A 17,126-nucleotide genomic window follows, 5' to 3' on the forward strand; every position below is an offset into this window, starting at 1 on the left:
ACATGAAAAACCATAGAGCAGTCAGTTTCCATTAACGTGCATTTCTAAGTATCATCCTGTTAAATGCCTCAGAGAGAATTCTAGGAAGCATTCTTGCTTTCTAAGAACAATACTTTTCAAGATAATTCACTGTACTTTATCAAACTTAACTTGCGATAAAAGCTGTGTGGCTTATAATAAGTAATGAAAACAAATGTTTTTTGAAGATTCCTAGAAATATGTTTTTTCTTCAAGAGTACTTGAATATACTTACATATACACTTACATAAATGCAAAGCTACCCGAAGAACACCACTTTTCAAATAATAATGTCATGCAGTAATATATCTTTAAGACTTACTGGCACTGCAAGACTTATAAGACACTGCTAGATAAGGGCCGAGAACTGATTATCCCAAGAATGCAGATAATGATATTGTTATTCAAGTCAGTATCTCCTCTACAGATTGTGTCAGTCATAAAAAACATGTATTTTTCTGTTTTTCTCCTCACTCTGAAGATCTCTATCATGAATTACTTCAGCAAGATGAACACTCCTGAGTAGAATTATATTTTTTGCTATGTCTAGAAACACAAGCAATATGAAGCCAGCCAGCCTTCCAGTGGAGATTCTTACTACAGGAATATAATGACAGATAGACTGAGATCACAAAAGAAAGATCACAAAAGGAAGCTGACAATACATTAATGAGTATCATCAAAATGCCTTTTTATGTAGATGTCTCCAAAGTCTAAAAAAATTAAAACCCCAGTGCAAAAACATGTTGAATTGACTACACACGAGAAATCACAGAGAAAAAGTTTCTCCACTGGGACAGGTAAATATTATATACTCTATACACAGATCTGTCTTCATCAAGTCTTTATGATTTTATGGATGAAGCTTCCCATCAAGCAGCTTTCAAGGAAAAACACTGGTATTTCTAGAATTGTTTAAAGCTTTTGGCATCATTGTCATGAATGAATGTAAGAAAAATAGTCTTACTCACTCTTCGTGTTCTCTCCACATCTCCACAAGGCAACCTTTTCACAAAATCAATACCAGTCAGTGGTGTTCCCGTTGGAGGCAACAAGATTGAGGCATCCATCATCAAGTACTCTACATTCATGGGTTTAATCTATAAAAATATTTTAACATTGATTACTATACAGAACAATAAGCATTTGCATCTTTACTTTCAAATACGACTCATAGTTGCATATTTTAAGAGGAAAGAACTCAGAGTTCTGAGAATTTTTTATACCATCCATCTTATTTTAAGGTCATTACATGCAATCTCTATTTTATATTTGCTCATCATTCCCTAACACACTTGAAGTTTCCATACTGAAAAAAACACACACAGTAAAAAACTCTGAAAGATTACAGAAGAAAAGCTATTGCAAGAGTACTAAAAACCAAAGTGTGCTAGGTTTGATTTTAAGTTTTGACTCAAACTTGTATGTACTTCAATCCTAAGAAGAAGTTTTCCCATATATTTTTCTCTCCAGAAAGAACTCTCTAGTCTCTAATAATGCAACAGCTTTCACACTACACCATTCCCTCCCACCTTGCCACTAAGAGAGTCTCTCCCTTACATGGTTGCTTATTTTTTGAATAAATGATGCCTGAAATATCTATCCTTCTGTGCCTTTGGGCAATTTCATCAAAATTCTGTTATATACACATGCACTGTAGACATCAGCTTCTTTTTGCCAGAAAGACCACTGGAATGGCTAAAATGTATAGAAGCCCTTCCCATAGCTTGAACAATATTCTGCACAGAAGAAAAATGCAGTCACATGGGCATTCCAAAATAGCAAACTCTAACTGGAATCATTCCTGGACACTTTGCAATGGTCTGATACCACTGAAGTAGCAGACTGAAACAAGGTCCAGAATTTTCACAGTACAGTCTTGAACTGCTGCCTTGCACACATACAACCTCAAAAAATAGTCTTTAGCAAATTTCTCTGATCTCAGAACAATTCATCTTCAGTGTCTAAAACACTGGATTAACAAATTCAATTAATGTGTATGTAGATTTTTCTACACATTTTCTACACAATAACAACACAGAACTAACATTTCTAACAAGTAAATAACTACTTCAGATGTAATTCATGTGAGCGTACCCCGATTTAAACAACATTTTACATCATAAAGGTGAAGAACATTAAAAAAGAAAACTCACTGCTGAAGGCAAAAATATTAAGGACTACACTGTTCTATTTAATTGCTTCTCTGAACTTCTCATTTATCATTATATGAAGACAAAATTTTTTCCTTCCTTTGTCATTCAGACAGAGCAAGTATACTTCCGCCTTCATAGAAGCTCTATACCATGTTATTTCCACAACTCATCTGATGAGACACCATCAGTGCTAATTAGCACTTAAATCAGCCCTCTCAGCAAGTCATTTGCTAGCTAGGCAAATAAATATGCTTTAAGGAGAACAAAGTTCAATAATATTCAATATTGAATTGAATATTCAATAATTCTAGGATGTAGGTCTGTCTTATGGTAAATAAAAAAATGCAGTCTCAGAAATAGACATACAACAGAAAAACCCACATGTATAGTGAACCTGCAACACAAAAATGATGCTAGTATCGGTGCCACTTCTCAAACTAAAAGTACAGCAATACTTAACTACTAAAAAAATTAAATGTTGCACTAAATATTTCTATTATTTAGGCTAGTAAGATACATGCAAGATGCTTCCCATATTAAACGACACATCAACTGCAGATTGTGCTTCTTCAAAAAAGACAACTAGTGGCTACTCATTAAATCCCTGTACCACTGTGGGGAAAAAACCTGTAACTGACTACCCATAATATTTTGATCTGAATTCTAACCTAAGGATTGAAACACATAATTAGTTTTAAAAGATTTACAGGTTAAATACGAACTAAGATTAAGTTTAGTAATCTGTTAAAACTTTCACAGCTGGTAGTGCGGTGCAAACAGCACCTCTCCTAGATGAAACAAAAGGCCCTGACATTTCCTCACGAGAACCCTATTCTCTACTAGTAAGTGAGGTGGTACCACTCAAATCTGAAACAATGTTGGGCTTTAGAAAGATATAGGAAGATTTTCACATTGTTTAATAATTAGAAAAAAATGAATCCAACGTCTCATTTCCCAGGATAAAGTAATTTTTGTATACTCACTTTCAGAAAGTAATGGGCTTTTCACAGCTCCTTATTAAATAAATTTCCTATAAACAAAGCAAGCATAGACACAACTCCTCAGACACACAAAAACAACACCCACATTTTGTTATTCTACTCCTGGAAATAAAGATACCAGCATACTCAGTCATTATCAGTAAGTACTTGTTCTTGCTGCTGTGCTCTATCTGGGTTTGAGGATTTGGCAGGGCAGAAGGGGTGTCACTTACTGTCATACTCCGGTATTCATCTTCAAACATATCCAGAAAAATTTCTTCTCCCTTCCAAAAAAAGGGATACAGACATACCATGAATCCTTACGGCTACGGAGCCATGTCTGTTTGGTTTTGTTTCGTTATGTACAGGGTGTTCCTGTCCAGGACAGGGCGGCAGGGCTGCAGGGGCCTCTGTGAGGAGAGGCCGGGGCTGCCCCGTGCTGGACACGGCCGGTTCCAGCCGGTTCCAGCCACCTCCAACAGCCCCACTGCAGGACTGGGCCCCTCAGCAACACTGACAGCACCTCTGGGAAAACATGTTTAGGAAAGGGAGGGAGATTCCTCTGCAGCCTGTGGAGAGGACCATGGTGGAGCGGATATCCACACTGCAGCATCAGAGCAGGTGGGTACGCCCTGAAGGAACGGCGGTCTGTGCGGGACCCACACTGAAGCCCTTTTTTTTTCCTGAACGACTGCAGCCAATGGAGGAGAGCACTCACACTGGGGCAGGGGAGAAGCGTGAGGAGGAAGAAGCAGCAGAGATGAACCGTTAAGGACTGACCCCAAGCCCCCATTTCCCATCCCCCTCGCACCACTCAGCAGGAGAAGGTGGTAGAAGAGGAACGAAGGAGTGAAGTTGAGCCTGGGAAAAGGGAGGGGTGGGGAGCAGGATTTTTCTTACAGCGTTCTGCATATATACCTTATAGAAACGACGAAGGAGATGAACACTTTCTTCCCTTGCACCCTAGAAAAGATAAAATAGCTGTGTTTCAGAGTAAGTACACCATTTACCCAAAAATCCCATTTAAAAAAACCACACCCAAAAACTCATACAGAAGAGACTGTCCGTTAGTATCCTCATACTCATAGTCTTCAGCCCAGAAGTTGATAGAACACAGATCTTGCACTTCTGAAAATACAGCTTATGTGAGCTTGTTGGTTTCAAAAGCACTTTTCTTTACATTGTTGAGATAGATAACATACAAATTGCAGGGAGAAAATTAAGCATAACCCTGCTAGAGAAGTTAAGACTTTAAATAGCAAAGTAACAGCAAAGCTGAGAACAGAACATGGGGTATTGATTCTTTACGTTCACCGCAGAGAACCCCCAGTGGAAAGATGTTCTAGAAGCTCAAATTTCACATTTATGCTTATTGCAATCAGAAATGAAACAATTTTATTCAACTATACTGCAAGACTCAATGACAAGTAATTCTGTGACTAGTAATTTGAAAGAAAATACTTACCTCAAGGCAAGCAAGGTGAACATCTTTTATGATGCTGCCATTTTTAGAAAACACAAGCTGCTTCAACAACAGGCAGCCAAGTTCTAAAGTTGCCAAACGAATTTTTCCATCTATGAAAAGAAAATTTCAATATAAAAAAATAGTAGCAGTTTAAGTATTGCTCTTCTCATTAGCCAATGTTCTTAAACGTTTCTACTCTTCTCTGCAACTGTCACAAACTTTGCTCCTCTGTCATACACACCCTATCTGACAAGGATGAGTGCTGATGCTGGCTTACAATGCTGATGGCTATAAAAAACAGTTAAAAAAAGCCCAAAATTGTAAGAATGATTTAAAGCAGAACCATGCAACAAGAAGGCAATAAAGATTAATACTATTAGAAAAGCAGCTGAAAACAATGCCTTTATCAATCTCAAATCTCAAGCACAGGTTGAATTACATTAAAATTACAAAAGAATCACAGACACTTGGCATGGATAAAGTTACAAGATGAAAGTAAGTTTTGTATACAGCATACTAATAAGGCATAGCTTTTCCTTAAAAAAAAGTCCAAAGGATTCAGACACAGCCTGGATGTGAGAATCTACCAAAGTCAAAGAATGCACTGAGATTTTAAGCTTATAGTTTCAGGAGGAGTAAAAAAAAAAAGTTATTAGAAATGTACAGTCTGAGCTCAGTGATCAATGCTAAGACAATATACCCAAGAGACAGACAGACATCTTAGCTTTTGACTCCAACTCCCATCTACTAATTTACAAGTTAGCACTATGCTGCCAGAAACTAAAGATACAAAGGTCAGTACCCCCAAAAAGAGAAAAGGAGATGTTCTGCAGAGAATTTAGCAAGCTTAATTAAAAAAAGCTATTTCCACACCTTGCCATAAGTGCTTTTGTTTAAATAAATGTATTTCCTCATCTTGCACTCTTTCCTTCTGCAGTATATACAAACTCTTTATACATAAACATGCTTTTAATCTGTGACTGGCACATCAGCATAGGAAGTTAATACTCCGTAGATCAGTCTTGTGAGTCAAACAAGCATTAGATTTTATTTTGCAGACACTCAGGAATTTGACAGTGCATCAGTTTCAGGGGAAAACCAGTTCTACTCATTTGAAGTTTTAAGAGGGGAAGTGCAGGGAGAAGAGCTGTGGCTTAAACAAAAAACATGTTTCCGTGGAACATGTCACTAAACCTTGCATCCCTCATTTCACAAAAAAGTTGAAGTCAGGAAAAACACCTATCTTTTCTGCAAAACAGTTGAGAACTGAACATACAATCTGCAACTAAAAAAAAATCATGGGAAAATTCACTGTCACCTCTAGAGAAAAAGGAATGCTATAAGCAAAGCGTACCATATAGTTTAAGATGACTACTCCACTGGAATTACTTTTTACAAGCAGAGGTGCCACAGACCATATTTTCAGGATGAAATGCTACATTAAGCTGAAATCACTATATGTATCATCATTTTTGTTTATTCAAAACCACAGAAAGCAGGAATTAAGACAACAGATCCCTGTTCTGAGTATAAAAACAACTATTCAGCAGAAATCCAGTTTCTGGTTCCTCAACAACCAATAAAAACCTGACAGTTGTCTTTCACAGATCACATCTACTTAGTGTTCATCAAAGAGCATGCTAAACAGGTGTTTTCCCCTCAAAGACAAGAAGCTAGGTAGCATTTTTTTTTTTTCATCTTCAAAAACTTCAGGTTGGCAAGAAAACAAATATTGGAAAAGTGATACCTGGTTGTGCAGCATAATTCATTATCCTGATGAGCCCTTCTGCAAGTACATGATTATATGAATTTCTCTCTTCAGCATGTTGAGCTGGAAGTTGAATTCTCTCCAGCTTGACTGGGTCAATTCCTTTTGTGGGGGATGAAGGAAGAACGGTAAGTTAGAAAACAGGAGTATGCCTCCTGAAATGAAGTATTTAATAGATCATAGCAGCTTTCTCAGAAGAGTGTAATTAGCAATATGAAACTGGGTGAGTTAGAAATTCAAAACTATTACAAGGAAAAGGAGGAACAACAGAAAGACTAAACACATTTATGTATCACTGAAAAATCTCATGCTTAAATGAAGCCTACTGGGTGAAGACACTCAAATCCCAAAGTGGTTGGTGACATCCAGACCATTTTGCTGCATCCGGAATTCTCAGACTATTTGTTCGCATCTAAATCAAATCAATGTCAAGCCATACATCTGAAGAGCATAACAGCTAAAGGGGAAAAGATGAAAATCTGATTTTAAATTCCGCTTTGGTAGTAAGTGATCAGCTCATGTATGTTTTTAGAAAAATAGGAGTCTTATTTTGTAACTAGTAGCCTCTTATTTAGTACCCTCCCCAACACAAATCACAGATCCTCACTGACTAAACCCATCTTTCTTCCACCTATTCCTCTAAAACAGCAGTTACTTCTCAGAATAGACAGTAAGACCTCTTAGAACAAAACATAGGTTGCTGAGGATCAACCTGTCCTTGTTCTAAAGAATGGTAATAAACAACCCCACAAAACATCAAATGACTGTAATTTCAGTTTATAGTTTCTTCCAACTCTGAACTTGTAGTTAACTCTACATAACAACGCCATTTGTGATATTCATTTCTTTACTAAGCATATGTATTTGGAACAATTAATAAAGGTCTGTTTGAAGATTACTGACAGTGACACAAATGTTCTCCATCATGATGAGACTGAAGAAAGGGGTGGGGAGGGAACAGAAGCATTTAAGGAACCAGGGCAATCAGAGTATTAGTGTTCACAACAATCTAACAGTTTAGTAAAGAGCTACAGTTTTCCTTCTGGAAAGGAAAGTTGCTTATGAGTGACATTTCTTAGAGAATATCTATATGCAGATTAAGCTCTCACAGAAGGACACAGTCATTAACCAGTAGAAAATCATTAAGGAGACTAAGAAAACATGGGGGAGGAATGAGGCAGGACCAGGCAGGTGTTCAACAAAGTGGCCACGTTGAAATCACTATAAAGGAATTAAAATTCAGCATCCTTCATTTGGTTGTCTGCCTGCCAAGGACACAGAGCTCTGCATTCTTGAGATGCAATACATGCTCTAGCAACATATATGAAGGGCTCCTTCTGGGATTAAAGATATCTCAGATACAATTTGCAACAAATCTATTTAGCTGCATGCATGTACCTCTTGGGATTCTTTCTTCCTGTTGACACGGATATTTCTTGCTGGTGAAAAACAAGCATATTTTCTTTAAGTTTGTTCAAGAATATGGTACAAAACGCAGACCCGGTATCCAAATGGAAGGAGTCATGATCAAAAGCCTTAATAGGGTGTCTACATTTAGTGACAGAGACTGAGAAGGCTGCACCCTTAGAAGTGAGGCCTGAAACCAACGTTCTTGGTAAAGCTGGGGCAATTAAGATTGTTCTGAATGTGTTCTGTTGTAGTCTTCTCCACAGTGCCAGAATGAGTAGGATGAGAGCAAAAGGTGAAATTCAGATTGCCCAGCTAGAAAATCAGAAACGTACCTGAAACAGCCAATATACTGAAATAGAAAACTGCAACTCCTTTTCCTGGGATGTAGAGAGGACAAGCTTGTGTTGCATTCAGTCACAAGAAATCATCCTAAATATCCAATTCATTACCTGGTTGTTTGAATGGATTGAAGTGCTCACTAGAGCATTCACTACCTCTGTCAGATAGTAAATAGATAATCAGATCCTAGACATACAACTAGAGATTTATTACTTCCTGAAACTAGGGAAACAACTTCGCCTCTCCGTGTTTGCAGAGAGACCTTCATGCTTTTTTGTAAAAGAAAAGGGTCATTGACACATACTTTGAGGAAGTCTGTAAGCAGACACGTCTCTTGCATTATACTGAATTCAGACATAAACATTGGCCCCAGCTCAATCCTGAGGCACCTTCCATGACTGACACTCAATTTGGTGTAGAAAGGAGCAGCTACACAGCTCCTGAGCTTTTAAAGAACACTTCACTCCTGCATCAAACAGGGGCACTAAATCAGCAGCTTGTAAAACCCCACCTCTACAAGACAGAGGCCCCCATGGCTGAAAGCAGTCTGTTACAGGGCACAAGGAGTGGGTTGGTGAAAGACAGTGAAGACCAAAACTGGATGTCATTATCTGTCTAGCACCTATGATCTAGGGTCAAAGATAGGGAGAGAAAGGAAAATAGCTTCCAAAGAGCAACAGGTTAATGTAAACTGTTAACAAGGAAAACCAATGAGTATAGCCTAAAGAATTTTTTCATTTAGAGAGGGTTGACGTGACCACCAAAGAATGAAGTAGATTCTGATCCCTTAAATGTATGTTATGTCCCATTTTAGGGCCAGGATACTTTTAGTCTCTTAAAAGGTAGATATTTCACTGCCTGTTGTATTTCTCTTGGTAACCCTGGATATTGGGTGAAAAATAAACACCACAGATTGCAGAAACTAAGCAGCAAGACGTTGCATCTGCTGCATTCCTCACTGTTTACAGCAATACTATAGATGTAAGCAAATAATCTTTGAAGCAAGAAAGGACGTAAGACTTTTTTCTGGGAATGGGATATTTAAGAGTGACTAATTACACTGAAAGCAAATATAGTGGTCTGAAAGACTATGGTCTTAAATAGAAGTATTCTTAAGAAAAACAACCCTAGAGTGCAGGCTTACTCCTTTACAATGATATTGAAAGACTTCCAGGGACTCTCTGAAGCTGCAACAGTGACAACTAATGATTTTGGCTATTCACAGCTTCAGCTAATAAATTTTAAAAGAAGAGACTCCATCTCTTACATCAAGATTTTCTAGCAGAGCAATGCTCAAAAGTCCCTTGGGGAAAGATATTTTCTGGAAGAAATATACTAGTTGCAGGGCAGGGGTGTGTGTGGGGTGCGCACGTGTGTGAAATCACAGATGCAAGTCAGAGGGCTACAGCGTGGCAAGGCTGTGGTGCTATCTTCAGTGATCCTAGTTGCGCTATTATCTCTTGTCAGAAAAGACTGTGAAAGCCCTGAAATTGCCTGCAAATTATGATCTCAGAGAAGCATTCCTTCATTCCTGGAAAAAGATAAAGCCATCAAGAGGGTGGAGGAGAACAGGAGGGACTCACCTTACCTAGTTCCCTCAAGACTCTCATATCCACTCTACTTGCCCATTAGAGGTACCTTGAAGCTAGAACAGAATCTTTACTTTTAAGCACGCCATCACACCTGGTGCTCTTTTTCTCAGTTTACTGTAGCAGTTGACTCATTTAAATGACTACATTATAGAAACTATCCTCATAAGCAGCAAATAAATTAAATTCAGCTCTCGATTCCTGAAACATGATTATTCACACGTATGAGATGTTTACATTATTGCTCCATAAGGAATGTATTTAAAATGCACACAAAAATAAACAGAAAAAAGCTAATCATAATCATGCCTTAGAAAAGGGATGTTTGAATTAGTAATGAAGTACACATTTAACATAGCTTTGCTAGTTTATAAAATAGTCCAGGCTATTGGAAGATTTACAAGATGTATTATGGCATAGAACACTGACAACTTAAACAAGCTTTCAATCGATTATGGCACAATGGATCAGAAGGCTGTTGAGGAACTGCACAGCATAAAAAGAATTACTGAAGGACTGCCAAAGCTGAATAGAACCAGGCAATACATGACTTCCATAATCACACCTGATTCTCAGGTCTTGTGCATTATCTGTATGTTTAAAGTATACTAGGATTTCATTTTAACATATAGGGACAAGTTTTACAACATTTTACACTTGGCTCACATGTAGCAGTCACAGTATATGCAAAGTGGGAGAGAACTGGATCCCATATATATGTAGATTGAATATAGTAGGCTTCAAGTGAAATTAAGAGATTAAAAATGAAACAAAATAGCCCTATTCCAATGCCAAGAAACCTATGGAAGAAAACTTATCTGATGTTCACAAAGCTTTCTACCAAATCGTTCTTAAAAAGCAACTGTTTTTTACTTACAGCATACTTATTTCTGCCTCCTCCATGTAAAGAATTTTTCACCTTTTAAGGCATGCATAAGTTACAAACAGATCATGCCTGTCTAAAACCATATGTCTCATTTAGTTTTCTGTGGAAAAAGAAAAAATTTCTTACCTTTGTTGTGTGACATTGCATATAGAAGACAGAGCACAAAGAGCGCATAGTAATCGTCTTCAGCACAGTCCAGTGCATTATAGACCATATCAAGAAAGGGCCTGTGGAAAGGAGTAATTTTAAAACGCTTAAGAAAAAGACCATATCTACAGAAAAATGAGAACTATCTTGTTTTACATGTAGCTAATAGAAGAGGCAAATTTACAATAGCGCACCTTTTCAGGCATTATACCTGTTGAACAGCCCTCAGATCATAGCTATGCCTTTTATTTACAGTCTCACATTAATTCTGATGTTTTAACAGGATTTGTTACATACGACTTTCCCAAGAACTGATTGTTCGCACATTTACCGAGTTGTTTGTAGCACTTTTAGTATGTATGCAGAAGCATTATACAGCTTGTTTTCACTGTGTACATTAGTAACTTCAAGGAACTGCTATCTCTGTTCCATAAAAAAAAAAAAAGACTACCTTAAAACTTGTGTACTAAACGGAGTTGAAAAGTTTTTACTATTGCAAGAAAGCAGTTTTCACCAGAAGTTTGGAGGAAGCTAGGTTATTCTAAGACAATCAGTCAAAGACTTTACTGTTGAACAGTTATAGGACAGAAAATATGAACAATGAGGGAACATGTGAATGGAAAAAAGCAAGCTTTGGACTGCAGATGAGCTTTGCTTTCCTGGGTTTAAGCATGTGTGACCTACGACACATATGCAGGAAGCTATGAACAGTGCCAAGTTCACCTTTCACCTGTACCCTGAACAGACCAGAAAAGGCAATTTAATCCAGAAGCCATTTGGACAGATCAGATATGGCTGAGATTCAGCTGATATTAGCACAAGCCTGATGGCAAGGCAACTTGGCTTCTTGTCTTAAGCTGGCTTGTATCCAATCAGTTCAGAGCACAAATAGAAATTAAATCCATTTTCACAGGTGGCCCAGACAGACAAAAAAAACCCCCCAAAACAGGGAGGTGTCAGAGTCACCAAAAGAAAAGAGTTTAGAACCTTAATTGAAAAGGGATAATTCCTACCTCTCTTTTTAACAGTGAAAGGGGATAAAAAATAAATCTTTACATTATCTAAATTACATCCAAATGAAACACATTAAAATAACATCTAAAGTCATAAAAACAAATACATTTTTCTTTCTTCAGACTTAGCAGACATGAACCATCCACTACAAACTCATCATTGTGGTTAGCTATGGGTCAGAAGGACTATCAATGATCAGAACACAACATACTTCTATACCTATTCCAGACCTGTTGTACTCTCATGGTCACACTTAGTGTATCCCAGTAAGCAACTCAACTGAAGTCATAACAACGTATTTAACACTTCCCATCAGCTCCACACACATTTCAACAACATGTTCTCTTTTACTACAACAAGACTATGAAAAGAATAACAGAACATGCTGTTCTTCTGCTCAGTTCATGCCATTGCAGTCATATGTTTGTGCATTTCTGAAGCTGGATTACAAGCACCCTTTATGATATACTTAAATGCCCCTGAGTTATGATTCCTCCTTGCCAAGTTCAACACTACTGTATGTACCTAAGCTAAGTTTCCTACATGATGTTCCCATTGTAGATCTCAAAAGAACGTAACTGTTAAAGCAAAAACAGCCTAAAAAATTAGCAATGTCAAAAATAAACCAAGAGTGCCTTCAGTCTTCCTAAGCATTAAACAAGCCCTACAGGCCTCGTAACATCCTGAAACAGAGCGCTTTACACATAGTGAAGGGAGTTCAGCTTCAAGGGCTACAGAAGAAAGAGGACCAAGATATCCAGTTTCAAGATTATTAAAATACTTAAATGCTAGATAATACTAGGTCTGTTGTCAGATGGTAATTACCATCAACAACAGATGGTAATTACCCTAAAAACTGACCTATGATATAAAAGTAATATTTATTTTCATTTTATTAAAACCAATGTTTTAGGAGCTCAAAGCTGCAGAAATATCAGTAGCTGTTCCATTAACACCAATAGTACATGGTATTAAATGATTTCTGTAATCTCTAATGCATTTTTCATTGTTTTTCCCCCCACATATTACTTAGATTTGTGAAGTCACATAACTTCAATAAAATATGATTACAGCAGTAAGAAATAATTTTCATTCCAGATGCTTCTTCACAGCATCTATCTATCTGCATTATCAGTGTCTCAATAGCAATAACCTGAAGCTGAAACAACTTCTAGGAACCCCACTCATCAACAGATCCTCATATAGACTAAACATAGGATAGACCCAGAATAACTTCAGCAACATGTTAGGAATGACTATCATCACAGTCATTAATGATTATTCCAGTTATGAAAGTCTCCCCCACTTGAACCATGGAAAAGATAACTGCATTTTCCACTACTACATGGCACCTTCTCCACATGTCTCAGTGATGCCAACCAGTTTAGGAAAGAAGCTATACACGCTTGAGCAAATTTTTTAAGAGAGTTAGCTACTGTTTCAAATACTACAGTTGGCATACAGAATAACACAAAATCTTTAGGTGCATAAGCCGCTATAGCTTTCTTTCAATAAAATTCATATACAAAACTAAGGCCAGAAGTGACCTACACAAGGTCTATCCTTATTTTTAAAATATTTTTAGCTCTGCACATTCTTTGATGCTGTTTATTTTTAGAAAAAATGCAGGATGCCATCAGATCATATCTGCAGATCAATAGAGTCCCGAAAAGCAGACATTTGCCAAATGCATTGGCATCTCACATCTAAGTATTTTGCACGTTTTGAGACCTGAGCATCCTAGTTGCTTTAGTATTCAATGCAGTCATTGCCAGTTTCTTTCTAAAAGCCATTTGGCACATATTTTAGTCAAAATATCAATAATTTAGAACAATGTATTTTAAAGCCAGTTCAAGTGAAGGTTCAATTTCACAATGAAATTAAATGTTACCTTTATTAATGAACGTAATCTAAGCTACATCAAAGCTATAATGGAGACAGAATGAAATTCTGGGAATACCGGGCAGCATTTCCCAAGTTTAAAAATAAATTTGAAATCCTATTAAACATGTGCATTTCCAAGGGACACATTTGCAATTACTTTCGTGTCAGAGATGGCACGTTCGGTTTCTTTTCTTTAGCATTCTAATAACATCACAACAAAATTCTTATTGAGAAAGTGTCTTACAGGTATTTATTATATCCAAGTTTAAATTTTGAAGTCAGGGCAATTTCTGCTCCCAGAAACACTTAAAAACTGCATTTCCAAGAAAAGTTTTCAATAGCCCTGAAATATATTAATGAACCTTAAAAACTGTACATAGGTTAGTAGGGTTTATTCATACGTACTACAACTAAAATTCTGCAAAATTCAGCCCTGAACTGAGGAATTTTTCTTGGCTTTTTCCCTATAGGTGTATACAAAATTGACAGATGTGACTATAAATATCTTTAAGAAAATTTCTTCTGGCTTAATTTAGAAGTCTAGAAAATTGTGGAATGAAAATGTTTTATATTCCTGGTTTATTGTGTTACTACTCTGTAATTTAACTTTACCGACTTAAGGCACCACAATTGCCATAAAGGCAAGCACAAGCTTTAGAAAAGGACAGGACCATTTCCGAAACTGATCAGCAGAGAAGCCATATCCCATTTTTTTGTTGCCTCACTTACTTGTGATCCACAATAATCCCTTAGTTTTAATTGGGGGCAGATTTGAAACAACCCTTAAGAAAAGTGAGAGTTAACGGGAAGGCAAGTAAGGAAGAAATCCAGCAAAATTCCTTTATACCTGTTCCAGTTTGTTATCTCACTCCCAGAGGCAGCTGCACTCTTTTCTTCATCTGTTGTATTCTGTTCGGTCACAGCAGAAATAGACAACTCTGACAGCTTACATCTCTCCATGATTACCATCTCTATTTCTAAAAAAAAAACCCACAAAAAACCAAACAAACAACAAACCCCCAAAATTTGATATTTTTAACAAACAGTTATCAAACTCTTTTGTATTTTCCGTTTTGCATTAAAAGAGACTGATGCAACTATATATAACAGGTATAACTATAACCTCAGAAAGGTTAATGAATGGATGCAGGCAAATTTTCTTCCCAATAAAACAAAAAAGTTTGCTTACATTTCTTTAAGGAATTTAACTGCTATAAGAAAGTTATACATATACGTAATATACGGGAAGAAAATATACAGATTATTTTAACATATAAACAAGCAACAGTAATCCCTCTCCCTTCCAAACCACAGGAAGAAAAAAATATAGAACCTCTTTCTGGAAAAAAAGATTCTTTGTGAAAATGCTGGTGACACTGAGGCATCAGTGGACATCAAGTTTAATAGAGGATGTAAATAGGTCTCTACAGTTACAGCAAAGAGGATACCTGGTCCTGAGTGCTTAATACCTATTGGCTTTAAGTAGAAGTATTAGGACCAAATCTAGGTTTTGGTTATGAATTTGGACAAAGATGACTACTAAATGCACCAGTTTAAAAAGTAGATCATGCCATATTTCCCTCAAATTATGATGGACAATACATCATCAATATTTACACCATTTCAGGAAACCCTTCTCAAAGAAGACTGGTCACCTAAAATCAAAATGCAACTATGTTTGGAGAGGCTTGTCAAAGCATAAAGGTCTTCTTTTCAATTGCTTGAAAAGCAATTCTGCCACATTTTTCTCAATTTATGTCTAATGTAAAGACTAATTTCTGGTGTACATCCTTCTAATAGTTACTAACTAGTTAAAATAAGCAGTTACGATATGCCGTAAGAGCACTCATCCTGTAGAACCCATTATTAAGGTTAGCATTACGTCAAATATCCTGAAAACATGCAATTAAAAAAAATCTAGAAGTTAGAGATATTAAATAGTTCAAAACTGACGAAAACACCTTCTGCCATGCACTGTCACTTTTAGCACACTTGTTGAATTTTATCATTGAAACATGCATAAAATACTCCCAATCGACTTAGAAAGGTAAAGTGCCTGCACCATTTGCCTTACCACAGAAGGAAGAACTACAAACGTGTGAAGGCTACTTATAAAGTGCCCCATAATCATGTACAGCCAGGTGCAATACATGCATTTGTGGTAAGGGCCAAAGACTACAGGAAGATATGAATACACTTTCATAGTTTTAAATCAGACTAGATGTACATGTTCTGACAGAATGATTTAATACGTGAAAAAAATACAGCCAGAGACTGAAACAAATTTAAATAGCCCCATGTTTACCTAGTGCAACAAAAGAAAAAGTCATGTAACGGATCACACCTAGGTCCATACAGTAAATAAAAGTATCCAAATTGTAAGCATCATTTTTATTTGCTGATATACTCACCTTCATTTTCACTGCTTGTTCTGATGCCCTTTGAACTCGCTTCTGTACCTTTAGTTTTATCTAGGTCATCTTGGTTATCTTCAGATGCTCTCTCCTCTTCATCTTCTTCACCAACATTTTTATAGTTGGGTCTTTTCTGCACCCTCTTCTTCCCCTTCTGTTTGTTAATTTCAAGAGACCTCTCAAGTGTTTCTGTTGGTTTTATGAAGCACCTGATACTTGACTTTGCCTGTAAATTTGAAGAGTTTACACTGAGTTACAGCAAGACATTTTTAACTCTAATTGATAAAGAAACTTCAGTTCATATAAAAGAGTTTTTAGAATATAAATTAGCATTACAAATATCAAATCCATTTTTAAATACAAGAAAGCAGACCTCAAGTTGTATCATATCATCATTGCTATGATGATATCATCAGAACAATTATCCACAAAGTAACATATCCTGAAGATCTATCATTAAAAAGTATGCCATCTTTGAGACAAGAAGATCTAGAACTACCTATTTCATCAATAAAAGTTGTGTGTTTTTTCCCTCCTTTGAACTTTCTTAATAGGCGAGACAACTCGTACATACAAAATTAAGATGCTTTTTGCAAAAAGGATAAAGGCAGCAAAATCCAAAGTGTGTGTTGACAGCAACGTATTAATGTGAAATACACTCCTTAAATGTCTTTGGCAGTAGTAAGGACAAAAAACAATGCTCTATGCTATGAGCTTTTGTTGAATCTTAAGCTTCCCTCAACAGCATACTAGTCCTTGTACCAGCTAGGAACAAATGGCACTGACGTCAACCTTTTTTGGACCTCCAGGCTTCTTAAGTCCAGAAAACCAACACCACTTAATTTGTTAGACTTTAATATACTTGTGTTCTACCCAAAGACACCAGTTTATCTTTCAAGTCAAAACCCTAGTTTTGGACAAGAAGGAAAACAGTATTCAATCAATACCCGATTTTCCTGATAATTAATTTATAGAACAAGAAAATAAATTTAGGTGACAAATTTCTCCCAGAAGAAATAAGTGTTCCCAAGAGTCTGTGCCATCCTAACAACAGAG

At 36.7% G+C, this 17,126-nt stretch overlaps 1 protein-coding gene across 1 annotated transcript in view; it reads right to left on the reverse strand.

The window, feature by feature from the left end:
- CLEC16A (C-type lectin domain containing 16A) overlaps nt 1–17,126 on the reverse strand; it is a gene marked incomplete at both ends in the record, with an annotated part of 81,025 nt that overhangs the window by 41,563 nt on the left and 22,336 nt on the right. Inside the window, 8 exons of the mRNA XM_082006537.1 lie at nt 990–1,118; nt 3,388–3,438; nt 4,073–4,117; nt 4,620–4,729; nt 6,367–6,489; nt 10,738–10,838; nt 14,504–14,633; nt 16,068–16,296. Of these exons, the coding sequence (XP_081862663.1) occupies nt 990–1,118; nt 3,388–3,438; nt 4,073–4,117; nt 4,620–4,729; nt 6,367–6,489; nt 10,738–10,838; nt 14,504–14,633; nt 16,068–16,296 (918 nt within the window). The remainder of the gene's footprint in view (nt 1–989; nt 1,119–3,387; nt 3,439–4,072; nt 4,118–4,619; nt 4,730–6,366; nt 6,490–10,737; nt 10,839–14,503; nt 14,634–16,067; nt 16,297–17,126) is intronic.

This window comes from Phaethon aethereus (assembly GCF_964289735.1).
Source record: "Phaethon aethereus genome assembly, chromosome: 15".
Taxonomy (NCBI): domain Eukaryota; kingdom Metazoa; phylum Chordata; class Aves; order Phaethontiformes; family Phaethontidae; genus Phaethon; species Phaethon aethereus.